The 27,886-nt window shown below is 40.2% G+C and overlaps 1 protein-coding gene across 1 annotated transcript; it reads left to right on the plus strand.

Moving 5' to 3' along the window:
• The first annotated feature begins 5,030 nt into the window (after window positions 1–5,030).
• cdh19 (cadherin 19, type 2) lies at window positions 5,031–27,886 on the plus strand. The gene is made up of 12 exons (XM_083995465.1): window positions 5,031–5,197; window positions 10,179–10,558; window positions 10,666–10,960; window positions 12,554–12,673; window positions 15,401–15,568; window positions 16,721–16,911; window positions 18,122–18,375; window positions 19,712–19,848; window positions 21,141–21,262; window positions 21,563–21,680; window positions 23,872–24,123; window positions 25,829–27,886. The coding sequence occupies exons 2-12, from the start codon at window positions 10,313–10,315 to the stop codon at window positions 26,359–26,361; spliced, it is 2,436 nt and encodes an 811-aa protein (XP_083851591.1). The 5' UTR covers window positions 5,031–5,197; window positions 10,179–10,312; the 3' UTR covers window positions 26,362–27,886.

Here is a 27,886-nt window from a genome sequence, read left to right on the forward strand (position 1 = left end):
GTGCTGCATTCAGTCCTATGAAAGCTGGTCCCTGGGTGCATATGCCAAAAAAGCCTCCATTGGCTTCCTCACATTTCTGGGCCCATAGAGGATCCACTGCGCCAAGCTTGAGTTCCTGTTGGCTCGCTGCACACTCAAATGGGATAGAAAAAAATTTAATCATGCAGCTCCTTTAGACTTTCCACATTTTGTTGGAATGAATGGATCATATTCTGATTAAAAAAGAGCTATTTTGAGGGTGTTTGAGATACTCAAAAAATGAATTCACCATATTACAGCCATTCGTTTTCCAGTGATTGAAAATGAGAAAAACGCTTTTTGGGCCACAGTGGATCAACTGATGGATGTGGTTTAGTTGCAATACCCTGTGTGGCCGCTGTAAGGCAAGACACCACTTTGTGGTGTGTGGTTGTAGTTTAATCTTTATACAATTGACACAAAAGCTGAAAAACTGAATCATCTGATCTCAGCTCTCTCTTTCTCCTGGCATTAGCAGAACATTTTCAGTGAAAAGCTCTGTGATAGTTAACTCACTTACTCTCCACCTGTTGTTTTTACATACACAGACTGTTTATCAAAGAAGTACATCATTTCTAATACAGTCATTCCTCCTTTTGGTAGAGTTATATTCTTGTGCGAGTGAGTAGTGTAACATTTCCTGTGGAAAAAATGAACATTTACTTCCAACAACTGCAATATGTAGTTTTTTTTTTTTTTGTAAATATATATAATCAAATCACAATGATAGTTGGATGTCATTTTTGTCTCTGTGGAGCTAACACGTTTGAATAACTTTAGGTCTGAGCTTAATCTTCTGCGATGCATTCCACTTGAGCTTTAGCTCTTCTACAAATAAGTGTAAAGTTGCAGAAAACCCTCCAGTTAAGCAGCTCAGAATCAAATGCACTTAAGTTACATCTCCCCTTGAGCTTTATATTTTATGAACACAGCCACTTAAAATGTTCATGTAAACAAAAATCTTGCTGTCTGCTTCCAGGAGATTTCCCTTGCTGCCCACGAGTGCAGAGTTAGTGCTCATTTGTGGCAGATTCATGGAGGATCTGGGAGACCTGAGATGTCTCACAAGTAATCGGCCAGCAGCTGGTCAACAGTTGGCTGCCTGCCACCGGTCGGCTGGCCGAGCTGTTGCTTCATAGATGACTACAAAACAAAACTAATCACTACAAAAATATAGATAAACAGTGATTTAAGAAGCTTGCTGTAGTGGAGCGTTTCCTGAGAATGGCCATATGCACAATCATCATTTGTCAGGTGAAAGATTTTGTTGTGGCTTGGGGTTTTTTTTCTCTTGAAAAATGTTTATAAGTCTATTCAATTTTTCCATTGTGACCCAATTTCTTTTCCCCTCCATCAGCCCAGGCGTTTGACAAATGCACTGCCTTGTGTGGAGGAGGCAGACACTGGGAAAAGCAGCTGACGCTTCCTGTCGAATAGAGAGATCCACCTCAGGCGCCGTCAGCTCCGTCCTTATTTGTCATAAGTGTCCGCTGTTTCCCATGGCTAAAGACAAAGGCCAAAGAACGTATGAGGAACATGCATTTTTAATGTGACATCCTCATCAAATTCACCACAGTGGACTGAGCAGAATGCCAAGGACGCTTTATTCTTCCTCCAATTACAGTGAGACGTCGCCACAATATGAATGTAAGCTGTGAAGGGCACATCTGCCTCTAACATGACAAACCCCCAACAGTTCATCTCTTGTGAGTCTGAACTTGTGAACTGTATGTTGACGTTGTTGCAGCGTTTGATTGGAAAATAACTTGGTTTTCACTGAAATATTCCAAAGTGTTCCTCACAAGTACAGAACAGAAGGGGAAGTGTGAAAAACAAACCATCAGTCTGATGTCAGAGCCATTATCTTCTCTTTGTGCCTCCTGTGAGGAGAATGATGTCTTCACTGATAGTGAGTAATACAGGACGTAAGCAAGCAGTATATCACCATTACAGCTTACATTATTTATACAACAGGACGTGCTGGTGAATGCTGACTTGACCAGACTCACCTTTATCTTGTTGCAAATATGCTGACCATTACTCTGTGCCCATTATTTGACAGGACTGAAATGTCACCAGAGACAGAGAGATAGTCGGATTCAAAGCAGCGTTCGGAGAGAGGAAGGGCGGCGGGAATGTAAATAATTTTTGCTGGCACTAAACTACAGCTTTCATCTCTGATATTCTTTTGCAGTGGTCGGTCCACACTCCATCATTATAATGAGGGAGGCTCAATTAGACAAGGTCTACAATGGGGGTTTTAAATGTCACAGTGCAGGTCCTGACATTTCTCTGTTTGATATGGAATCAGAATGGGAGCCTTGGAGTTCAGAGCGAGAACTAATCTCAACTTCCGAAATAACTAATTTCACCCTGTCACGAAGCTCTGGGCAAAGGCTGGTGCGGCCACTTTGGCGACATTTACACCCAACAATACTAGCCTGGCCCTCATAGAGCTCTGTAATGATTGAATTTATTAGCATTGTTTAGGTTTGTAATTAGCCCTTGGAGGTTAGCATGTTTATGAGAGCCATGTAATGAATCCTCCTCGGGTATTTTCATCCAAAAGGTTATTTTGTCGTCAAATCAAAAATGACTCCAAGTAAGAAACGTTTAACTTGTTGTAATTGGAATGACCACAGTAATTACCCACTAGGTTGTAGTGGACAGTAAACAGACATTTATCTACCCCTCAAGTTGTAAAATTGTGTTTTGCTCTGTCGATGGACCTTTAAAGGAGACATATTATGCTCCTTTTCCACAAAATAGTTCACAGGTGTCTTAAAGGCATGTCTGTAACATCTCCAAGGATCGAACATCACAGCTCTCTTTTCATACCCTCAAAACAGCCCTGTTCAGAATGGCCTGCTCACCCCATCCCACCCCCTCTACTGGTACAGTTACTCACAGGTGGTGGTATTATGCAAATTCGAAAACTAATGAAATCATTGAATGACAAATGATGGAACAGCTCATCAAACCACATGGATTTCAACCTCGGGAACCTGCAAATGATAGATTTTTTTGTCATTTTGCCAAGCCAAAACCAAAAGAGCCTTCATTTCCATAATGTGTCCCCTTTAAGGCTATTTATGAGTTTTGCTGTCGCTACATAGCTAACATTCGCATTGACAGCAATTTACTTACCAGTTTAGAAGAAACGTTGAGAAAAGTTCAGCATCAAACTTATTTCCTTTGTCCAACATCTGTGTCCAGCTATGGAAAGCATCCACTTATGTTAACTAGTGTCTCTATCCTGTCTTGTCTTCTACTAAAGCTAACATGCTAACAGGTAGGCCTAATCCCAGCCCATTTTAGCACTTTCTCATAGCAACTCATTGTAGCCTTTTAGGCTGCCCTAAACTTGTAGCGCTACTCAGAGATGGTTTTATAACCTCTTGAAAACTAATCAATGACTTGTCAAGATCTTGTCCAGTGACAATAACCACCACCTGCTCCCTACAAGAAAGCACATTCAGCAGAAGAGGAAACTTTCAAAACCCTCTGAATCCTAATACTTTTATTTAATGACATAATCTGTGACTCTAGGTCCAATTTTATAACATTTATTGCAACAAAAGTTGTATTCTCCTTTCCAGAGTAAATCAAGATATATGTCCACTTTGTTGACTCAAGGCTGGGGGGGTCAACAACACATTGAGACCAACAGATGTGGCAGGTCAGCCTTAAGCCGAGGTATACCACATGTGGTGGTGGTGGTGGTGGTGGGAGGACTCATACTACTGGAACCCCTGATAGTGTTTAGTTATGAAAGAAATTGTGCGTGGCTTTGTGAACACAGTGTAGTCATATGTCACTATCTGACAGCCAAACACACCTACGACCATGATTTCGCCCTGTTAACTAAAACACCCTACAATTGTTTATGCTTATAGAAGTGATAGATAAGTATACTGTAGTAGAGAAGTATAGAAATAGAAAATGGTTTTGGGTAAAAATGCTGTTTTTAAACAACTAACACAAGGAAACAGAACAAATATATGTGACAATGCCTTGTTTTTAATTCCCTGTGTCTTTAATTGAGTCTAAACTTGCTTTAGTAATTAAGTGATTAGTGTCATTTAGCCACCCAGTTTAACTTGATGCTGCTTTTTCCATGGTTTATAGTGATTGTAGCCAAAGACTAAAAACAAATCAACTCAACTCAACTCAGCTTTATCTATATAGCACCTTTAAACACAGCACAAATTGTTTCAGAGTGCTTCACAGTTCAAACTGAATGATCATAAAAGCTATATGTGATGAGTTTTACAGACGCATTATGAGGCTAAGACCAGGGAGGTTGTGGAATTAAAGGAATAGAAAAAGAATTATAGGAAGAAAACCAGAATCCGATGTGGCGCCCCAGAGTTTTGGGGCGATGATAGAGAAAGGCCTGTCCCCATAGTACTGCTTGGCCCTTGCTTTGTGGAAATCAATCCAACATTCAGTTGTTTTATTCCAAAACATTGATCTAATTTTAAGACTTTAAGGATTGACTGATGGACCCTCCCACCCCCCGCCCCTTTAACAGACACACTCTATTTCACAACCAATCACCAGCACATGTAAACAACCGGGGAAATAAGTACGAAAAACAATAACTGGACTTATTTTGCCACTCCGTGTCATGACAGGTCAAATTTTTAAATGTGACCATACCAGGACCAGGCATTCAGGAAAACAGACTGTTGCTGTCGTATCACCAGCAGAAATAGTGGCCTTACAGTGGATGAATTACCATCCTCTCCATGCTCCGGCTTCACCCTCATAGGCAGCGGATTGTTCGCGAAAAATGGGGAGGGGGAAAAAAAAAAACAGAGACTGAACAGATAGAAATTCATTTGTAAGTCTGGGCTGTGACTATTTGCATGGCGATGAAGGCCCTGAGTGTTCAGCAGTCTTCAGATGCGAGTCCCAGACAATAGAGCCTGTGTTTGTTCTTCCCCTGGAAGTTTGAGAAGGACAGAAAAGGGGAGAAGCAGAAGAAAAGGGGAGGTCGTCAGTGGAGGGGATTACGCATTGTGAGAACCACGCGCATTCGCTTCTGCTATTGTGGTGACTGAATTGCTTTCCAGTACCAGGGTATTTAGTTAAGCAGATTGTGTTTCCTTACACCCCACGATGATCTCTCTTGATGGCGGCTGGTGACAAGTGGCTTGGAGAATCAAACAAACAGGTGGGTGTGGTGGCGGACGCTATGCATCCTATAAGAGATTATCTTTTGTTAGAAGATAATTAGGTGTAGTTTTGCACATTATCTTGGATAGGATACACAAAGGGATACAAACAGTAATACAAGAGGTTTTCAACATAAAGGCAGCAGCAGCAGCAGCAGCAGCAGCAGAGAGGCTGAAATTCATAATAAGTGAATACAATCAATTCCAAATGAGTCCAGGGGTTCTTTGTGTTTGTCACAGCAAGAACTAAATACATTTCTTGAATCTTTTTCAATTGCTGCTGGCATTTTAGCAGTGTTATGCCTCCTGAAATAGCCGTCAGTGGTTGTTTGAATTGCTGAAGAAATATTTTCAAGTGGATTCAATTAATTGTAACAAAATTATGATATTGTGAAAAACTTTTTGGATGATTGTGGCCTCTCTATTGACAATCTGATAGTCTGGTCATTGAAATGCATGCACTGATTCTTTTGTCATTGAATACATGCCTAAAATATGAAGCAGCAAAATGTTTGCCTTTGTCATGTTCAACCTTTGGTGGTAAAAAAAAATGTGATTATTCAAAATGTAGTGCGATGAAATTGATTATTATAGAGCTTCTATGACCTCTCTTTAAGCAGGGAACCTCGGTACTTTGTATAAGTCATTATATGAGAGGAAAATATTGGTAAGATAATGAAGCAGGCAGGGAATACTAACAAAACATGGCCTTTACAGCTTCCTGCCAGCTGTAGGCCCATAGACAACAGGGCTAAAAAGACTAGGAGAGTGAATATGACAGCCTCAAGGACACTAAAGTTCAGTTTTAAGATGATTGTCTCCTTGTTCTTTAAAACACTGTGAAACTTTGGGCGTTAACTTCCTTTTATCATCATAATTAAGTCTTTATAGATAATAGCCTGTAGTTTAAATCCACTGGTCTCTTGTTTTTTTTTATTCTTTAATAATAACTTTGGCAGCATCAGTTAATTGTTTTCCACACAAAAAAAAGATGAGAGCAGCCAAATAATAGGATGCAGTGCTATCGCTGATAAATGTCAGTGGAAATTCGTGACACTTTGCTAAGCAGTAATGATTTCCACTTGTGCTCATAACAAAATCAAACAAATTACTTACTAACAAGTACATGATGACTTGACATTCCCCTGTTGTTTTAGCTCGGTCTCTAGACTCATTTCAGGCTGTGAATTAGGAACCATAAACTACATGAACAGTAAACAGCAAGTCCCATGATGGGCTCCCAAAAGACCAATTAAGGACTTTTTGTCTTGGAAGGGTGGTCTTAAAGAAGTGAGGCTTAGCAGATGGTTTTTTTTTTGGTTTGTTTTTTCTATGTTCAAGCCTGTGCATTCTTGTCGTTAAATGAGAGGTCTAAGTCCACATTAAGATCCACTCTCACCTCCAAGCTCTGCATGCGTTCATGTCCCCGTCTCTTTATTTCAATTATCATACATTAAAGCCGGTCCGAAGACTAATGGACGAAAAAACAAGATAATTAATGCCCACATGGAGTCAGCATTACCTAGCAGTTAGCGTCAGCAGGGCATGTTGATATTGACGTGTCATCCCCAATGTCAAGTGGAAGCTGCTTTTTTCTTTATTACTGTGTTTCAACATTTGCGTTGGCACATTAGACACATTTTAATGGCATCCTGAAACCATTACTACAACAGAGCGGCATTTTATTAGCTCGAGCACATCACCATATAGGAAAATAATGTGACGGTCTCAGCGCATCTAGTGCTTAACATTGTGAGACTGCAGCTCATTGTCATTCTGTCATGTGGCAGAGTAGCTACTGTACATACAGGCTACAGGAGGTCTGCTGGAAATGGGAGGAAGGCCTATTAGAGGTAATGAATGGCTGTCAACCACAGGGCACTCTGCATGTACGGCATGTCATGTCAAAATGACAATGTCTTTTGAAAGGGGAAAATTGACCATGGAGTTCAATGGTGTTTTTTTCTTCTTTTCTTTCTTTCTTTTTTAATTATATTTCTAGTTTCTGTGTTTTTTCTCAGAATCTATAGACCTGTAAGTGATGAGTGATGGATCTGCATTACAAAAGGCTTTCATGAGCTGCCTGTATAACTATAACTATATCTGATGCTTTTAAAATCAGACGTTGGTGTGGTCACCATTATAATCAAGTGCCATCGAGATAGCTGTCACACATGAACATGTGTTTTACCTGCTCTCTAACACTACTGCTATTTACAGACACGGAGCTGGGGGACTTTTTTTTTTGGCGTACCTATTATTTTTCCCAGAATTTCATCACTTATTTCCAGAGAGGCCCATCTTGTTAAATTGGCACCTAAACATCTGTTGACCTGCACGCTATTCCAGCCACATCAGTAAAGCCTGATACCCCCAGGAAGATTTTTAAGCAGACTCCTTGGCATGTTGGCAGCTGAGCAGTTGCTCAGACTAACATCATTGAGGGCTGTTGTCTAGTTTTGGCTCAAGGCGTTCAGTTTGGGTGTGTGCTTGGCAGCTTCTATGAAAGACTATAACAGCTCACGATTCACTGGCCACTAATTGGAATGTCACTCCACCATGTTCGGACATATGAATACGGCCCGTAAAGACATATAGAAGCACAAACACATACTCGCGTTCTTGTTCTGTATCGAAATTGAATTTCAGAAATGAAAGTCCGCAGCAGTAATTGATTTTACCAGCTCATTACAAATTTGTCTTGACAGCTAATTTACTTTCACAAGATTAAACATGAACATTATGAGCTGCTAAATCATTAATACTGCAACTACTCTAACTGCTGAAACAACTTCCTGCAGTATACTCCATATTTTATATTTCCACTGGGGCCTCCCATGCTAAAAATGCATGCATTCACATTCTTATGCAGCACTTTCATGGAAGCTTACACATTAAGGGACTATGTATGTTATGTGCTGATATTACAGTGTCACAATACAACAAAGCTCCTACTGTATGGCTGTTGTGGCTTCTAGCTTTTAGTTACAATTGATCCCCCTGTATGGCTTGGCTGGGTTTCATGTGTGAGCAAATAATCTGTTTTCCTTTTCAAAGTATAGCAGTTTTATGAGGAAAATGTCTAAAATGATAGCAAACCTAAATTACATCCACAGGTTCAAGCCAAACACACCTACACTGCAGTGTAAAAAAATATGGTTATATCTCGGTTTCAAAGTATGAATTGTCAGTTTTCTCTTTGACAGGCGGATGGTTATTGTTGTATAATGGAAAGTGCTGTAATTAAATGTGTTTAATTTGCTAATTTTAGAGGATTGTCAATGGAACATATTGTATTTGTGTGGCCCCATCTAATTTGCTGTCTTGTCTGACTTTCATTGTCCTTACACTCTTGACCCTCATTATAATTGGTGCATCGATTTGATTCATAGTTTGTCAGAGGCATGTGTGTCTCTGTTTTTCATGTCTGGGGAGACATTGATCTAATTAGAAGTCTTCATTAGTCAGCTGCAGAGTGCAGTGTCATGCTTAAGGAATGATGTTCAGGCCCTGCTTCCCTTCGTAAACACAATGCAGAGCCTTGTTTGAATTCAAAACAGAGGGCTGATTTTTCAGCCGCCTGCACAGGCAGCAGGATGCAACACAAAAAAAAAGAAAAGAAAAAGAAGGAAAGAAAGAAAATGAGAACTTGGACAAGGATTTGTCTTTCTCTTGAAAAATTGAGTTTTGATTGCCATTTAGGCTTGAATTTGTTTAACATCTAGATTATTGTTCTACAATGCATTTAACATAATCCCTCAGACACACAAGGGTCTGGTTATATTGAACAGTGGTGCCCGTGCAACCTTTTGTGCAAGATACATCTACACCCCAGAAGAGCTGTACCTGTTCACTGATACCATCTATCTTGTTGAATTCATTATAATCTGCTCTAAACACTAAATACAGTGCTAATAGAGTGGACAGTGCTAATGTTATCTAACATAAATGTTTTAACACAATCAAACTGTGGATGTTTACATGGTTTGGTTTGGTTTGGTTTGGTTTGGTTTGGTGCTTTTGTCCACGTTTATCATTTCTACTGCTAGTATTTCAACCACAATACCTGCAACTTTCTAATTCAACAACAGATCCAATATTTTAAAGAGGAACTATGCAAGATGTTTACACTAACTATGCTGCATTTTTACCTTAATTAAACAGCTTTAGAGTAATTGTGATAAATAACTGACTTGTAACTTGTTACAGGGAGAATGGAGGCTCTCTGCCTTCCACCTAGCGTCTCTTGGCCGAAAACCAACCTTGTAAGATCAGAGCCTCCGACCCGGTGTCCCAGCTCCCGTCTCTGCGCACCGCAACCTGTAATCTCTTGTTTATGACAGATAAGACTACACAAATGTGTATATTTGTGTAGTCTTATCCTATGCTCCATGGATTGCTTTCTCGCTGGATTTGTTGAAAACAAATACACATGGCCGTGAGGAGGGTTAGCAAAACAGCGTAAAAGACACTGGACTTAGTATAGTTCCCCTTAACAGTTATTTCAATTGTTTATTTAGTTTTCTTAGTTCACTATTTTACTGCTTATTTGTTACTTTATGTTTTAACTGTTCATGTGTTACTTTTAGCTAGGTATTTAAGATGCTTATTTCTTACGTCCAGCTCATCTTGCTAAGTTGTTCTGTTTATTGTTACAGCTAACTACTGTACCAGTTAACTGCAGCTAATCGATAATTGCTGACACAAAAGACTAGTCATCTACTGCTTCCTGAAATTATATTTGGCCTATATGGTTAAAATAAACTTCCAATGTAGGCTTTATTTGTAGCTATGCAATCCAACAAAAAAACAAATAGCCTACTTAACCCATTGATTTACAGCTTTGTATAATTCAACTTTTGATTTTTGTATTTTACTACACTGCTACAAATTTCTATTCCCTCATTTTGCAATCTCTGTGGTGCACTGCTGGAAACTTCTCACTGCTGCTATTAATTAAATTGTTAACTTTTATTTCAGAGACATGACCGTGCATACAAACCACGTTGTAACAAGATGGGACACAGCACTGCCGGGATCATGAATTACTGTGCTGTTGAATGAGGAATTGTTAGCAGCAGACCACTGACACCTCCATCTACTGCCCACTAACCATGGGAAGTGGGGAGGAAACGCACGGATGGACAGTTAAAATGAGCACGCCGAGTGTTTTGGCTGTGGTGACGGTCTTTTCTATGATTCCTGGCGGGGTGCTGAGTGATATGAGAGGTACTCAGGGTTTGGAAGCCCAACAACTGGCCCAGGGGTCCACTCATCTGCACCGTCGCCTGAAGAGAGGCTGGATCTGGAAACAGCTGTTTGTCCCCGAGGAAGATCCCACTCCTCGTGTTATTGGCCAGGTACCACTTCAGATTGAATGTCCTCCATGTCCTTGATATGGTGCTTCCCTTTGAAAAAGCATGTTGGAAAAGCACGCTCTCATACTCCTGCTTCTCTTTTTACGCAGATCAAATCTGATTCTGACCGAGGCGAGTTTTCCATCAAGTACATATTATCAGGGGAAGGCGCCGGAGATGCGTTTGAAATAGATGAGTATTCTGGTGAGATCCGGACACTGAAGAAACTTGATCGGGAGGAAAAGGCTTCTTACGTCCTCCAGGCCCAGGCTATCAACAGGAGGTCCAACGAACCAGAGGAGCCCCAGTCAGAGTTCATCATCAAGGTGCAGGACATCAATGACAATGTCCCCCAGTTCCAGAACGAACCGTATGTGTCCAGCATCCCCGAGATGTGTCCAGTGGGTATGTTTGAGAAAAATAAGGGAGAAGTTTCCCTTTATCACTGAGAATTGAAGGTGAAAGCTTCAGTTCACCCAAAATAATTATCACAAAAATGATGTGGCCAGCTTTCAGGTCTGTCTGACATTTTTGCCAGTACAATGGAGGTCAATGAAATTAAATTTGTGGAACAGACTGATAAAAAAATGAAAATTTTAAATTCTCAATTGTAACATGTCGCTCCAAAATCTGTGTTCCTGTTAGTGAAATTATCCACAGAGTTCACTCACTATAGACAGCTTTATCTGGATCCACATCGTATTGGATGAATAGTTCTTATATAACAGCTCACAATAAGGTCAACGATTCATTGAAAGCTTTTTTTTTTCTTTTTCTTTTTTGCTGTTGATTTATGTTTTTCAGCAATTCTATCTGTGGAAGGCAATGTCAGTCATTTAGTCAACAACTTGTTCAAACTGAAGTATTTTGGTACATGTACAGATGAGTTGCCGTGAAATGCTGTACAGAAATTGCACTTCCACGCAGGCTGAATTGAGAGAACTTCAAAATAACCTTTTTGCCATGGTTTCTGAATGGCAGAGCAGGATTTAGGCTCAGCTAAACAATGCCATTATTTATCAGACGTCTAGCTGCAACTTTCACTATTGGTGTGTGTCCTCCAGAGAAGTGTGAAAAGATTATTCAACAAACTTTTTTTGTACAAATGAAAATGTTTTATTAGCATTATCGGCTCTAAGCTTTTCAAATAAATTCTCATAAGTTAAATCTTGACTGGAGACAATAAACAAAAGGTTATATGAATGTCTGTCATCTGTCCCCATTCAGGAAGTTAAAAGTATTGGATTCCATATCATGGCTTGGATGCCTTTATGGCTAAATTCCTTAAATAATGCTATTATAACCACTGTCCTTTTCATACCACAAACATTAACATTTCAATTTATATGTAATCTGCTTTTGCAGCGTAATATCTCTCTTGTAATAAATGATAATGCATTCGACTCAAAGAGAAAGTGAGAGGGGATGGATGGAGAGCAGGCGAATGAGAATAAGAAATAGTGCAGTAAATCCCTGCCTGTGTGAAAGGCAGAGCTCAATGGGAGGAGAAAAAAAAGAACGAGACAGGCAGGATGACTGAGGGAGAGAAAGATACTGCAGAGAGCAAGGTGAGGAGAAGGATGTGGTCAGAAGAGAGAAAAAGAAGGTTGCAAGTGTGAAAGATGGAGGGAAAACTGAATGAGAGCGCGAAGGAGAGAAAACAGGGGTCAGGTGGATGGGGAGAGAGATATTGCTATAGGCCTGGAGTGGCTGTCACACACACCTGCAGCCTTACTGAGTTGTGAAAGGCCAACGCCGCCCTCCCACTACCTCTCCCCTGATCCCCCGCCCCTTTGTCGACATCCCTCCTATAACCCTACCTCAACCCTCTTCCATTCCCACCGCTCCCCCCCTGAGCCAGACAGACAGACCCTGCGGGACTGTGGCATAATCACTTTATTTCCCCGTCGACTGGAACTGCTGCCTGAGCTAACTCTGACTCTGTGATCTGCACCCCCTCCCCCTCTCCTCCCCTCCTCTCCCCGATTCCCCCCACAGGGACCACAGTGGCCCAGGTGACAGCCACAGATGCTGATGATCCCATGTTTGGAAACAATGCCAAGCTGATCTACTCCATCCTGCAGGGGGAGCCCTACTTCTCTGTGGAGCCAAAGACAGGTATCTATCTGACAGCCTCTGTGGGTGTTTTTTTTTTTAGCTGGAAGTCAACTGTGTACTTCGGTTATCATCTCAGAAACTGCACAAATCCCCCCTGAAAGTCCAAACCATTATTAGGAATAGGAAGACACACGGAGATTTGCCTCATGGAGCTGCCCTGAAAAAGACAGACGGGCAAAATGTTTAAAAATTTGAGGTTGATGAGACAGGAAACTATCTTGTCTTCTGGCTTTGTCCCTCTGGTCAAAGTTACTTTTGACAAGTCTGAGATACTTCTCACTTTAGAAATTGCATAAATTCCCCTGACAACTTTATCTCTTCAAACAGCTATGGATATGGTAGTGTATCTACTTTTTTATTTTTTATTTTAGGCTATTGGAAAAATAAGTTTACATTTACATCCTGTCAAGAAAAGTAGTGAACTGATGCCACTGTGTTGTACATTTACACTAATTTCCTGTGTTTTCCGGAGGTCAGCTGCAGCGCCTCCCACACACATTGTTGACCTGAACTGTGAAGAGTTGGGGGAGGGAATTATTGACGTCGAAGAAATATTCATATGCAAATTAATGTAATGTAAAAGGGCAAATCTGACTTTTTAGGGAGGCAGTTGTTAGTTTTCATTGAGGAGTGGGCAGCAGTTGACTCTAACACACTATAAACTCTAGTTTTAGTTGTAAACACGTGAAATACTCGGAATGCCTTATAAATACTTTAAAACTGAATTTATTGATTTTGCACATTTTTTCCCACTAATCTGAATATATTTGAATAATATTTTAATGGATAAGCTGTGGTGGTCTCTGGCTACTGTACTAAACACATTAAGATGTGAGGAGTTGAGTGTGTTTTCAGGGGTTAATTAAGGAGTGATTCATGATCTGTTAAGGGATTTTACTTAACCCCTTAACACCCGTTGGCCTTTGGGTTGTACTGCTTGCTGATTTTAAGGGGTTACATAATTTACAATACAGTTAACAGAGCTACATCATTCCATTGCACTGATATGGGCACCACAGTTCATTTTAAATCAACTCCACTTTCACTCCAGTCCTGGTTATGATGTTAAATACTCACCACACCAAATGTGTATTCATTCACAGCAAATAGTCCCCAACAAACAAAGAAACAAAGAAACGGCTGCTCTTTGTGTAACCTGTGTGTTTGCTGAAAACAGTCCCCAATTGTTGAAGGAAATTATTTTACCTGTGTTTTTTTCTAAATGCAACTACACAGTTGTGCACTCTACTATTTCCAGAGTGAGTGGGCTGGGGGCTGACAGGTATGAAAATATCGAAAGACTTTTCCTTAGTAAAAAAACCCCACTTGGGCACCTTATCCTTAAAAAACACTGATGGCATCTTTAACCCTCTATGGTACCATGTTGCCCTCAGGCAGCAACATACCACTTTTTGGCCTGTCACATCTCCACAGTTCATCCCATTTAATGCTGTAATACTTTAAAAAAAGATAGGAGACCTTAGAGAACCAATAATAATGCTTTAATTTATCACATGACTTTCAAGAAGCCATACTGAAACCCTTTTTTGCAGACTTTTTCAAAGGAAACAGGTTTGCCATTTTGCTCCACTAAAACGGTCTGAAAACATACAGTAACCTCCTGGCCCTTTTTCATCTGGAAAAAAAAATATTTACACTAATAGATTAGTAAAGTTTAATTTTTAATAGTTCCATGCAATTTATTTACTTATTAAATAATGGAAAATTGTTAAAATGCACCTGTTGCCCGAAAGCAACAACGTACCATTATAGAAAATTGCAATGTTGCCTTGAGGCAACAGTGGACCATTATGGAATCAATATTGCATTATGAGACTATGGTAGTGTGTGTTTATGTTTAAATATAATGTTCAAAAACATATAATTCATCATAATTTTGTTTTTTATCCTTAATAAATTTGATTTTGGATGCAGTAAAGTAAGCATCAGGCTATTATGATGATGATGATGATGATGAGGAAGATGAGAATGAGAATTTGGATGAGGATGAGGCCAGTGAAGGTGAAAGTAAAGAAAAAATCCCCAAAACTTCCAAAAAATAAATAATTTTTTAAAAATGTCTTTAGATTATGTTTATTTAGTCTATTTTGAGACATAAAAACATTCCACAACAACAACATTTTTTTCCCCACTGGCATCATCATGCGTACCATAGAGGGTTAACATTTGTGTTACACACAGCTCTACAAGATGCTGTAGATTAGGCACAGGTCAGATGTGGAGCACTCCAGCAGTGATGGGTATAGTAGCTGCCTGGATGCAGCGTGTATCGAGTGGCTGCTGAAAAGCTTATCATCTAAACACGAGACCACTGTAAATGAATCAGTGGCTGAAATTATGGCTTACAAAGTAAAACATAACATAACTCTGCCTGCTCAATCTAATTGTCTTGATTCAAATTTCTCATCTATTTACCGTTGCCCACAGCCTTCACTTTGGCCAGACACAGGAAGCGTTAAGTCATCCCAAAGCCCTCTTGATATTTCTTTTTGTATCGATTAAATTTGCACTTCAGGTTTATTGTGGTGCAGTTTTATTACACATAATACACAGCGCTCTCAAAGATTACTCCAGGCAAAGTTTGTTTACTTACATTTGTGTTGTTTTTTTGTTTTTTCTAAATAGAGAATTCCACCCACAGATGCTGTTGATGCTGTCATAATGAACCCGACTTCTCTCGCTTCTCCCTGTCTCCTCCACCTTAAGGCATCATTGTAACGTCTTGGCCCAACATGGACCGCGAGGCCAGGGAGGAGTACCTGGTGGTGGTGCAGGTGAAGGATATGCTGGGCCTCAGCGGCGGCTACTCCTCCTCCACCACGGTCACCGTCAGCCTGACTGATGTCAATGACAACGGACCCACATTCCAGCACCGTGAGTCACTTTAAATGACTCACAGTGCTGCGAACACACACACAAGACCACACACACACAGAGGGAATCAATGAAAGAGTACAAAGCGTTGCAGACTGTGAGGACATATTTAATATTATGCCTAAGAGGTATTTATTTGATCACACTTCTCCGGTTCGGGTGGGTGGTTTGTGCTGCCAGCGCTTTACTCGGCTGTACACATCTTGTTATTCAGCCGGCAGCCAAAATTAAAAGGAGACAGTCGAAGAATGAGAGAGAGAGGGGGGGTAGAAAGAGATAGAGGGAGGCAAAGAGACATGGGAAGGAGATGGGTGATGGTCTGTTCATCTGCGTGTGCACGTGTACATGCGTCACACACTGGATGAATTTAATCATTCACACATGAAAGGACATTTGTCATGACCTTTGGAAACAAACCTAGCCCTCTCAGCGATAAACCTCACTAAATGAATGCCCTGGGAAGAAATCAATTCTGTCGAAACGAGGCAGGGGATGATACTTTTAACTATTAATGTCACATTCACATTCATTGCAAGCCCTTACTGTATCCTAGTGGAGTCAGTGTTCAGTCAAAAAAGGCCTTATAAATATTGTATGGCTGCTCTTTACTTTGAACTGTGCCCTCTGTTTTGTCACATAATTGCAAAATTATTATCAGCAGGATGTTTTTTTTTTTTTTTTTTTTTTTTTTTTCCTGAAGCAGCTGCTCGCCTGTTGAGTCCCTCCCAGTTGTGGCGGACATCCAAATGGAGTCGCTCAAAGACACAATCACATTTTCTCATCTTCCTATTAGAGTTAGGCTGGGATTATGTGGAGTTGCCACAACTTATCTGTGACTCGCACAAATTGACCCTCCACTACAATGTTCTCTGCTCTTATCACTTTACACACAAGCAAACTCTCTACACTAGCTATTAACAACTTACTGTCAACCAACGCAGGCAGGCAGGCAGTGTTTTGGTGATGAAACTTTTTTTTTTCTTTTATTTGTTGTTTTTCTCTAAATCTGAGTCATCATTATGTGTTTGAAAACTACCAGTTTGGAATCATCTATATTTTCTATTCCTTTTGATGTCCTATTCCAACGTTCAGCTTCTCAGACTAATGGTGTCAAATGTGGATGATTTTTAAAAACACCCCTCCCTTCTTTAGACCTGTACGCCTTCGCCGTCCCTGAAGATGCAGCTGTGGGCACCACGGTGGGCAGGATCATGGCAAAAGATGGAGACGTCGGCATCAATGCCAAGATGACCTACAGTCTGGATGATGACCTGGAGGAAAGCGCCACTTTTATCATCGAAACAGACCCAGTGACACAGGAGGGAGTTGTTCTACTAGCCAAGGTGAATACATAATGCTGTACAGAGCATTCCTCTGTGTGTCAGCTATCTTTGTGGTAACACTTTATTTAACGCCTATCTCTATAACTCATTATAACCATTCTTATAATGAGTTATAAAGCTGTTATAGCACTGGATAACTATAGTAAACACTCATGAATGATCATAATACTTTATAACAATAATCATAACACACTATAAAGCATTTTATCATGACTTATAAGGTCAGGTATTATAATACGTTATAATTGTAAGTAACTCACTGACAATGCCCACATTGATAATGCATTATAAATATAGTTATAATGTGTTAATTGGCTTATGAACTGCAATATGTATTGAAGAGCAATATGTATTTGTGTGTGTGTGTGTGTGTGTGTGTGTGTGTGTGTGTGTGTGTGTGTGTGTGTGTGTGTGTGTGTGTGTGTGTGTGTGTGTGTGTGTGTGTGTGTGTGTGTGTGTGTGTGTGTGTCTCAGTAGATATAACTATCATTATTAACAATCAAATTATCATCAGTAAGCATAACACATCATAGTGCATTTTATAATGGCTTATATGGTAGTATTATAATAGAGTTATAATGCTCTATAATGCGTTATGCTTATGATCATTTATGAGTGTTGATGATAGTTATACATGTTTATAAGCAAGTTATAACACATTATAACTATATTTATAATGCATCATCAATGTGGGCATAGTCAGCGAGTTACTAACAATTATAACATATTATAATACCTGACCTTATAAGTCATGATAAAATACTTTATAGTGTGTTATGATTATTGTTATAAAGCATTATGATCATTTATGAGTGTTTATACAGTAGTTATACAGTGCTATAGCTGCATTATAACTCATTATATGTATGGTTATAATGTGTTATAGAGATAGGCGTCAAGACTTAATGCCTCATACTTCATTATCCCCATATATAAATATATATTATTCACTTTGGGAGTGTGATAATGACTTTCATGCTGTTTTCTAATTATTAGCACCATCATGTTAATCAAAAACAGCATTATTAAGGACGTGCTCACAGCTGGTGGCTCATTGACACTGACTCAACAATTTCAACATGTCCAGCTGTCAGCGGAGAAATCATCTGTTTTAAGTACAAGCTGGCAAAGCGTAAGCTATGGTAAAAGCTGTTACTCTTCCAGTTGTCTTAATGATCTTGGTTAATCAAGGTGTTTCTTTCCCTCGCAGCCTTTGGACTACGAATCAAAGAGACGTTTTGTCATGGCTGCAGAGGCTGTTAATGATCACGTGGACACACGCTTTCTGACTCTGGAGGACTTCAGGGACAGGACGACCCTCAAGATTATTGTGGAAGATGTGGATGAGCCGCCTGCCTTCCTCTCACCCGCGTACGAGTGGAAAGTTCCTGAGAATGCAGCCGTGGGAACGTTGGTTGGCAGCGTCAGCGCCAGAGACACTGACACAGTCAACAATCCCATCAGGTAATGTAAACCAGCCAAACCAGGAAGAATGGCATCTGCCACCCAACTGCCAGTGTGATAATGACGAGGTAGAGACCCGGGTGGGTGTGGGTGTGGGGTGGCGGGGACATCCTTGACAGCTTGCCCTAGACAGCTTCCTCCACAGGGTGAAAAATCATTCCATATCAAATAGTGTTACTGGCTCGGTGCATCCATTTTTACCCTTGATCTCTGGATACCCTGTACATGGTCATATTTATCTCATATTACTTTAGTAGGAAATGAGCCCTGCTGAATAAATCATGACAATTTTTTTTTTATACCTCACAGGCTTTTCTATCTATTGCCGTGGTATTATCACAAAGCGACGTGGCTAGGACGTGGGAATGTAATAAAGCACCATACGAGGTGGCATATGGAATTGAGATTTGCAGTCATTTGCAAGTGGGGCACGTTGCACAGGAGACAGCAGCACTACTGGTGCCTGTAGTCCATCTCAGCAGAGCTTAAGAGTGGCAGGTGCTGCATATCATCCTCAGCCTAACGTCTATTACTGTCCCTTTGGTGACAGTGTCTCATTGATTAATAAATTCGGGGCTGACATTTTAGGGGGTTTCCACACTTCCACACTAGTAAATATGATTAAGTTTGCTTTGGTCAAATTGGCTTATTTTCCATGTTGTTATCAGTGTAGTGGCTCAGAGAAATGATTCATTATTTGGAGTGTTTTTTATTCCCGGTTTCCCTAATTCACCATGGATTTATAATCACTTACATTAACAAGTGTTAAAGGTATGGTGGTGTGAAAGACATATGCAATAACAAGCAAGTATTTCCTGCACAAAAGCTTGGATGACATATTTTTGTTGTATTTTTCAGTTTATATTCACATTTAAAAAATTGGGGGCCCTCTGTTGTCAGCTGCTATCACCAAATGAGTCACACGGATATGTATTTTGTCATAACAGCTGCTCCACCTGTAATATGGTGTAGCGATGATTCCCTTTGTTTACAGGGTTCCCTGTCTCAGTGCTTTTAAAACATATTTCCTCAGTCATGACAAACCACAAAAAGTCTGTATCCAGATTAAAAATAATGTTCAATTAAAATAAGAAAAAAACTATATATAAAACTGTGTCTATGCCATCTGTGTGAGGCGCTTTGTTTTGATAGTGTTGTTGCCGCTGTCACACTAGCTTGTGTGTGTACTCTCTTTGTTGGATATCTGTCAACAGATTAAAAAATTGAGCAGTTTGCCTAATTAATCTCCCTGTGGCATCGCAATGTTTTGTTTGCCCAGAAAACAACCTTGCCTGCTAAATGTGTGTCCCTGTGATTTTTTTTTTCTTTTTCCCAGCTATTCAATTGACAAAAGGAGCGATACTACAAGAGCTTTCAAAATAGACTCAAACAATGGGACCATAACTGTCGCTAGAGCTTTGGACCGAGAGACCGCAAACTGGCATAATGTGACTGTTGAAGCCAAGGAGACCAGTAAGGAGAGTTTCATGTCTTGCACAATTATGTCTTGTTCATCTGTCAGATTTATTGTACATTTATCCTCCACTCAGTCGAAAAACCTTTGCAGAATAAAATCAGGGCAGGTGGATGACTCATCATTATCCAGAGCAGTGACCTCATGGGTTTCATCAGGACACCTGCTACCGATGTGATGCAGGAGCTCGACTCGCTTTGAAAAATAATGATTCAATTTAAATAATACATCCATATATTGACTCAGCTATAACCCCTGAACACTAATGTTACACAGTGGTTAGCAAAAAAGCAGAGGTTTGAGTGGTAAGCTAATAGTAATAGATTAAACTGTGAAAATGTTATTTAAAAGTTAATAATGGTCACTAAAGTGCAACATACTGAGTAAATGGTTGAAATTGTGAGCTAAAAGGAACAAGTAATAACAGTATTAATAGTTTGCAAGAAGTAATTACCGTAAAGAGTTGTTAAAATGCTTGGCTAAAGCAAATGGTGTTCATGAAGGGATAATGATAAAACAGTTGTAGTGGTAAATTAAAAGTAATAGACATAGTTAGCTAAAAATTGTGATTATGAATTTAATGGTTAGCAAAAAGTGACAAATGGAGATATGATTGAAATAGTTAAACTAATGGATAAACAGTTGAAATAGTTACCTACAAATAATGGATACATGGTTTAGACAGTTAATATCTATATCTAACAGGTTTAAATTTTAATATGGTTTAATTTGGTTTAAATAGTTGCACAGACAAAATGGTGTCAGCTAAAAGTAGAAAACTGATCCCTGAAATGTAAAATAGTTTTAGATAAGTGGTAAGTTATTTTAAACTAATGAATAAATATTTGGAATATAAAAAAGCTAAAGGTTTTTATGTTTTATGGTTGCCTGTAGGGTGAAGCTAGTCAAAGGTAATAGACGAGTGGTTAAAATAGTCAGCCTAGCTAAAAGTAATGGAAAATAGTTGAAGAGTTAGTTTATTTTAAATTAGATTAGATTAGATTAGATGAAGTTCACCTGACAGGGCGGTGGGTGTATACCTCAGAAAAAAAGGTTACCCCACTGGTTTAGAGTGACGCAAAGCCTTGAATCTCCATTTAAACACTTTTGTTTTGTTTTGTTGAAAGTAGTGAAATGTCAACATCCCTTTTGTGTTGTTTGCAATAGTGTGATTTAGGAAGAAGAAGTAACATTTATCAGTTTTAAGTCTTATTTTGACAGAGCTTTTACAAAGCATTTATGATACATGCACCCAGTGGACTCCAGCAAATGTCTATCTTCTCTACTGCAGCGCAGAGCCATTTATCCTCCTCTGTGGTGGTGTTCATCAAAGTGCTGGACATAAATGACAATGTGCCAAGGCTTGCAAGAGATTACCAGCCATATATCTGTGAGGGGACACAGGCAGGAGAAGTATGTATATTATGATGCACTGATGCTTGTGATTTACTAGGTGACAATGAGTATTTCCATGAATTTAGAAATTAAAAGTTCTTCTATTGTATTTTATCACAATACCACACATTTGACCATTGTTCAGCACTATAATTACAGCATATGTTCTTATTGTTTGTTGCAGAATTAAATTCTTTGTGTCACACTTCTGGGAAAGGTTGAAAAACTTCCGAGAAAATCTGTGCTGTGTATGTGTGACTGCTTGTGTTTTTTGTTTGTGCTTTTATTTCTCCAATAATGTGTCTTTGTGTGTCTCAGGTTATTCAGCTGCTCAGTGCTGTTGATCCAGACGACCCTGTGGAAGGACACCACTTCTACTTCTCTATGGTCCCCGACAAGCATATCAATCCAAACTTCACTATCAGAGATAATCAAGGTTATTTTCACTTAGATAATAATAACACACACACAATGTCTCAATTTCTTTATGTAACTCCTCCTAATCACAGGCTGCGGGAGTCACGGTTTTCATTTCTGTCGACATGTTAACGTTACAGCAGGCGTGACACTGAATCTGAAAATGAAGCAGACATAACAAATATTTATTCTTAACCATTTTTAGCAGCTACATGTGGAGGTATTGACGTCATGTTTTCTGCCAGAAATACATTTCTAACGACAAGAAATCCCAAATCCGATAACCTGCAAACACCATGTAGAGCTGGTGGTGGCAGCGCACACAATTCAGTAACATCAGCTGCCACGTTCATGCAACGCAGGCTGTGTGTTCCGAAAAATATTTGTTTATTCTGTCTTAAAGAATCACAAGACCATTTTCAACCAAACTTTCCTGAGTGTGTGGAGGTAACTGAGCCACCGATGTGTCAAGCTCCCACCAGGGGAACTGTACAATTAATTGGACAACAAGACACGACTCAGCATGTTTACGCTGCAAACATTACAACTGGACTATGTGCTGTTTGCTTTTGAACACTCTGTGCATAAAGGAGTAGTTCAACACTTTGGGAGATGTACACCTTTGCTTTCTTGCTGAGATGAAATGATGAGATGTAAATAAGATGCAAATGAGAAGATTAATTCCACCGTCATGTTGGTACATTGGAACCATGGCTACGCCATAGAGCTAAACACAAACAAGACACATGTGAATTACAGAGTTTGTTGCTGCTGGCACGGTTTGTCACCTTTACGGGCGGACACAGGCTACAGTAGCTGTTTCCCCCTGTTTTCACTGTTTTGGCTATGCTAACAGTCTGCTAGCTTTACAAAATGTCAAACTATCCCTTTAAAATTGACAGGGAACCCTCAAAATAGGGTTTTGTTAACTGTTGTGGAGCTACAGTAAGACAGAAAACAAAATGTGTGTCACTGCACCATTAATACCTGTACATCAACAGTTGGTGGGTAAACTCTGATATGCTAGCAGTCTGCTAGTTTCACAAATGTCAAACTATTCCTTTAAATTGACAGTGGACTCTGATAGTATTTTTTTTTTTTTTGTGGGCAGCTGTGGCCCAGTAACCAGATAGTTGATGGTTCAATCCCCAGCTCCTCTAGTCCACATCTTTGGGCAAGATACTGAACCTAAGACTTGCTTCACTGTGTGAACGGTTAAATACAACGATGTGCCATGTGTATGAATGTGTGTGTGTGGATGGGTGAATGTGACTTGTAGTGTAAAGCGCTTTAAGTGGTTGTAGAGACCAGAATAGCACGTAAGTGCAAGATAATTTACTTTTTTTTCTTTTCTTAGTGATAACTGCACTTAGATTATGTTCATCTTGTTTCATTTTCAAATTACTGCCATTTTCCTTTTTTGGCTTTAAACAGTGGGAGACCAAATTACATGAAATCATATGAAGCCATACATCAGTTCCATGGCAGATACAGTAGTGACGGTGAGCCGTGGCGTACCGGCTGTAATATAACTGTGTGAAAAACAGAGAATGAAGGGATTGTTTATGATTGCAGGAGTTTGAATTTAAATGAAGACGGTGCACCCGTAAATGTTTGGGAGCCGTTTGGGATGAAATTCTTTGGTGGGTTTTTTGTTTTTTGGTCTCTGACAGCTTCTCAAGTAAGTAAATTGAAAGAGCGTTTGCCTTGTAGTCAGTAGGCTGCCAACCCTTTTTCTAAGTTTATAATGAAAATGGGCAGTAGAAGTGGAACAAACAGTGTTGTTAAAATGTGCAGAGGGAGGATGTTTGAGTGTAATGAGTAAGTTGGAATGAAACGTATGTAGCTGCAGTGGTTAGTCAGGCAAGCACAGCAGTCCAGTCAACAACAAGAACAAACACTTTGAATAAAACACATTTCAATATGCCACAAAGCATATTTGACTCCCAAAAAGTTTTTGTTCGGCACCTTGATGAAACGGTACAGGTGCAACTGAAACTGAAGCTGGGTCTCCACATGTAGCTACTTCTGTACACACCGAGAATAGGATTTGACAAGGTGCTCGGGCCTTTCAGAGAGCTTGGATTGTATTTTAAATCCCATTACGTGTGTCACTTCACTTGATATTCAGCACTCACACCGCAAGCAGTACTCATGTTTTTTTTAAGACCACTGAAAAGTGCTCCCTTCCCTCTTGACATCACTTTTAGACAATACAGCCAGCATCGTGGCACGCAGGAGTACTTTCACCCGCAAGGATCGAACCCAGTATCTGCTGCCGGTGGTGGTGACTGACAGCGGCTCTCCGGCACTCTCCAGCACCAGCACTTTGACCGTCAGCGTGTGCAGCTGCCAGCCTGCCGGCCATTGTCCCACAGGGGGGGTGGAAGCCCTCGCGCTGTCTATGGGGGTCAGCCTGCAGACATTGTTCGGGATTCTGGTCTGCATGGTCACACTCACAGGTAAGCAAACATAGCAAACCATGTATTTACATCCCTGTTTGTCAGACTTTTTTGTATCTAAAGTCTTAAAAGAGAGAAATTAAAAGGAGGAGCACAAAAACTGAAGAAAAAAAATTAATTATGTCAGAAATATACATCAATTAACAATATTCTTCTATTCTTGAGTATACAACTGGAGTATATAAAGAGATAAGATGCTTTATGTTTTTTTCTGTAACTTCAAATCACCTAATTTATTCTTATTTACACTTGTCCGATATGTTTTAGTGTCACTTTAGTTGCCACGGTGATTTCTGTGTATTTTTACACCACACAGTATTATTTATTGATGCATTCAGGTGTATTTTTCCGTTTCCCAATAACCTTTTTACTCCAGTTTTTTTTCAGTTTTGAGGCTCCATATACAGTATGAACTGATTCTTGTTGAACTACAGAGCTGCTCACTTAGAATTCATCAATAGCAGAAAATCTCTCTTTCAGAAATTTTGTGTAGCCAAGACCTGCATCCCCATGACCTGTAAGACCTCTGAGGCTGGTAGCAATTCAAGTGTGTAAAAAGGCGAAGATGCAGTGAGCTGTGAACGTATTTATGGTAAAGCCAGTGAAATGACACTCAGGAGAGGATTTTCAAAGTATTCAGAGAAAATTATCCATAAGTGCTCTTACTATATGGCATTTTTAGATTTTAAAAAGCCATTGAAAAACGAGCAAAGACCTTATTCTGCCAATTTCTTTAGGCAAAAGTTTCTCCAGACTTCAGTGAGACAAAACAGCAATCTCTGTTTTGTTTACACGGAAGGAGTCAAGTGAACTCGAAAGATGATTGTTTTTGCACTTTTGATTCGCAGAGGGCTTCATGAGGCTGTCTGGGATTTGCTGAGGACAAAAACAATGTCAGCTTTAGAATAATGATAAAGTGACCAATGGATCAAACTCCCCATTATTATCCTTCAGGAACTGTTGACACATTAAATGACAATGTTACTTATATTTTCTCCTAAGAAAAACAAAAGTCATTCTTTTTCAGCAGATCTGTTGAGCTAGAGCCGTTCCACCTGGCCTCATTTTGGCAAGTATACAGTATAAACATGTGCTTAACAGCAGGATTTTTCATTAACAAAGTTGCGCTTTGATTTGAATCCCCCCCTTTTTAGAACTCACCAGCGTGCCTTTAACACATACTTTTAAAATGCTGAAAGCTTGCAGTGCAATGATGGCAGGTAATGAGCGTATTGGTTGCAATACATCAGTAGCAATGCCATCCTGGGACGCTGATGGGTTTGCATAGTGAAGAGCTTTATTATGACCTCGGCTGCTTTGTGTCCTCCCTGTGCCCATCACATGAAAGATTAATGACGAGACCTGCTAAGCTAACATTCTTTCAGATGAGAACAATACCCCGTGAAAACACAACATAAACAATAAACACTCCTTTAGCATTCTGTGCCGCATGGAGCAAATAAAAGAATTCTTCTTTTATGTGCGAGCTGAGATTAAAAAAAGATAATTTATAGCCTAATTTAGCCTCATTTTCATTTCTGCATCCACAACAAGTTACAGAAAAACAAATCTGGCTGCTATTATTTTCAGAGCACTTGTACATTCTACGTGCATGCTCCATCAGGCACCCCCAGATGCTTTTTTCTCACTAAGCTCATGCCCTGGTGTTTAACTATAATGATCTCCCACCGTGTTGTGTCTGCAGTGATGTCAGTTCTAATGCTGATGGTGAGAAGGCACAGGCGGAAACAGCAGGAGGGGCGGGAGGTGGAGGTGAAGGAGCTGGAGCTGCCTGAGACCGTGTCTCAGAAGGTGCTGTATTACGGGGAGCTGGGGGGCGGGGGAGCCGAGCTGGACTTCTGCCAAGCCGCCGCCGTCGTCGTTCCGCTGCGCCGCCACCCCCACAGGAGGAGGGAGAGGAGGCTGCGGCGGGAGGACGTCAGGGCCAGCATACGGATGTCCCTCCGAGAGTCGCACCTCATCGGGCCCGAGGACGACGTCTTCAGGCAGTTTATTCTGGACAGGCTAACGGAGGCCGATCGGGATCCTCGCGTTCCTCCGTTCGACTGCGTCAGGACCTACGTGTATGAGGGGTCAGGGTCTCCCACGGGGTCCCTGAGCTCACTGGAGTCTTTTACTTCTGACATCATCATAGCCGAGCAGCCGGCCTGTAATCCCCGCCCCTTAGTGAGACTCAGCCCTTGGTACGGAGGAGGAGAGGAAGACACCACCTTCTGATCTTTGCGAGGCAGCAGGAAGAGTTTGAGATTTTGTGAAACATGTTTATTCAAATTGTGTATAAGAGTAACACACCGTGCTCTAATGTCTATGCAGTAAACATAAAGCTACAGCCAGCAGTCGGTTGACATAGCTTAGCTCTGTCTGTAGAGGTCTGGCTAAGTGTACACTGACTTAAGTGTATTTCCAAAAATGCCAGACTGAACTCAAACAGCTTTTGTTGACATGCTTTTTATAACAGGGCCCATTTTATTTGCTGTAATTCCTTTAATCTGCATATTACACAGATTATATGATTTAGAGCTACAGTACAGTTTATGTATGTCAGATTGTATACCTTAAAATCAAAGAGTGAGTGTTTCTTTCTGCACCTCCCATCCTGAACCTGCAGCAGTCAAATACAACTTCTACATGCAATGGAGAAGCATTGGTCATTTGTACAATTTGTAAAAACTGACCAGTGTTTACCCTTTCCTGACAAGTGACCTTTTAGAGGTTGTGCGAATAATGACTGTCGTCTTAGAGTCCAGCGTAGGTGGAAGTTGTCATACTGCTAAAAAAAAAGGTCACAGTACAGTACAAGGTTGGGAGTACAAAGCACAGGACCTAAACTGGAAACTGTGGCTTGTACAATGGCATACAGCAGAATGCATACCGCTACCGAGGCCAAACATGTCTATGAGGTCCAGACTATTATCTGGACCTTCAACAGAAGATCTAAAGCATGAAAAATGCTCACAATGTTAAGGAGGCATTTATTTCCTGAATCTGTCCCTTTCATTGAATTCGGACCTGAACTAAATGTTTTTTTCTCTGGCCGATGCTCCAGTACATCCCTCCACCAAGGTTGGGGCGAATGGGTTGTGTACTTTCTTTGTAACAATGCTGATACACCAACCAACAAACAAGCCGAGTGTAAAAATAGGTAAGACATATTTCCCAAGACTTTTACCCTAATGTGCTGATCAGACGAGGACCAACGTTTGCGTTCATTAGAAATATTTAACTAATCAATCTGGTCCAATCTTGATTCTCTTTTTCTTGCTCTGTTTTGTCCTCAACCAACTTCTAAGAAAGAAAAAAAGACGTAGCTTCTTACTGCTCTGCTGTATTCACCAGCTGTTCTTTTGTATTGACCAGGTAGCATAATATAGGCTCCTGTAAGGTGCAATTAGTTCAAAGTTCTCTTCTCAGTCTTTAAGCTAAGGCCGGAAGTCGTTTTATCCTGATTGTTACTGTTACTGTAAGATTATATTGATGTGTGCAGTTCTAACCTGATTCTATGGAACTATATATTTTCTCAGCTGCTGCACAACCTCACCTACACTTAACTCACAGCTAATGGCTGATCCGTGCTGGTACAGTAATTCAATGGCTGAGAAAATGTGAAAGAAATACTCCTTCAATACGTTGACATTGATGTATAATCACCTTACACAATCCTCCAGCAAATAACATGAACCATCATTTAAAAAGGAAAGTTCAACATTTTGGCAAATTTGCCTATTGCCATAATCCCTATAGT

Source organism: Trachurus trachurus (genome assembly GCF_905171665.1).
Source record: "Trachurus trachurus genome assembly, chromosome: 20".
Lineage (NCBI taxonomy): Eukaryota > Metazoa > Chordata > Actinopteri > Carangiformes > Carangidae > Trachurus > Trachurus trachurus.

Bases quoted from the DNA above. Each gene is read 5' to 3' on its own strand.
- cdh19 (XM_083995465.1), top strand. From the start codon at position 10,313: ATGGGAAGTGGGGAGGAAACGCACGGATGGACAGTTAAAATGAGCACG. The intron at 16,912-18,121 runs GTGAATACATAA...TTTCCCTCGCAG, and splicing joins GAGTTGTTCTACTAGCCAAG to CCTTTGGACTACGAATCAAA. The intron at 18,376-19,711 runs GTAATGTAAACC...TCTTTTTCCCAG, and splicing joins ACAGTCAACAATCCCATCAG to CTATTCAATTGACAAAAGGA.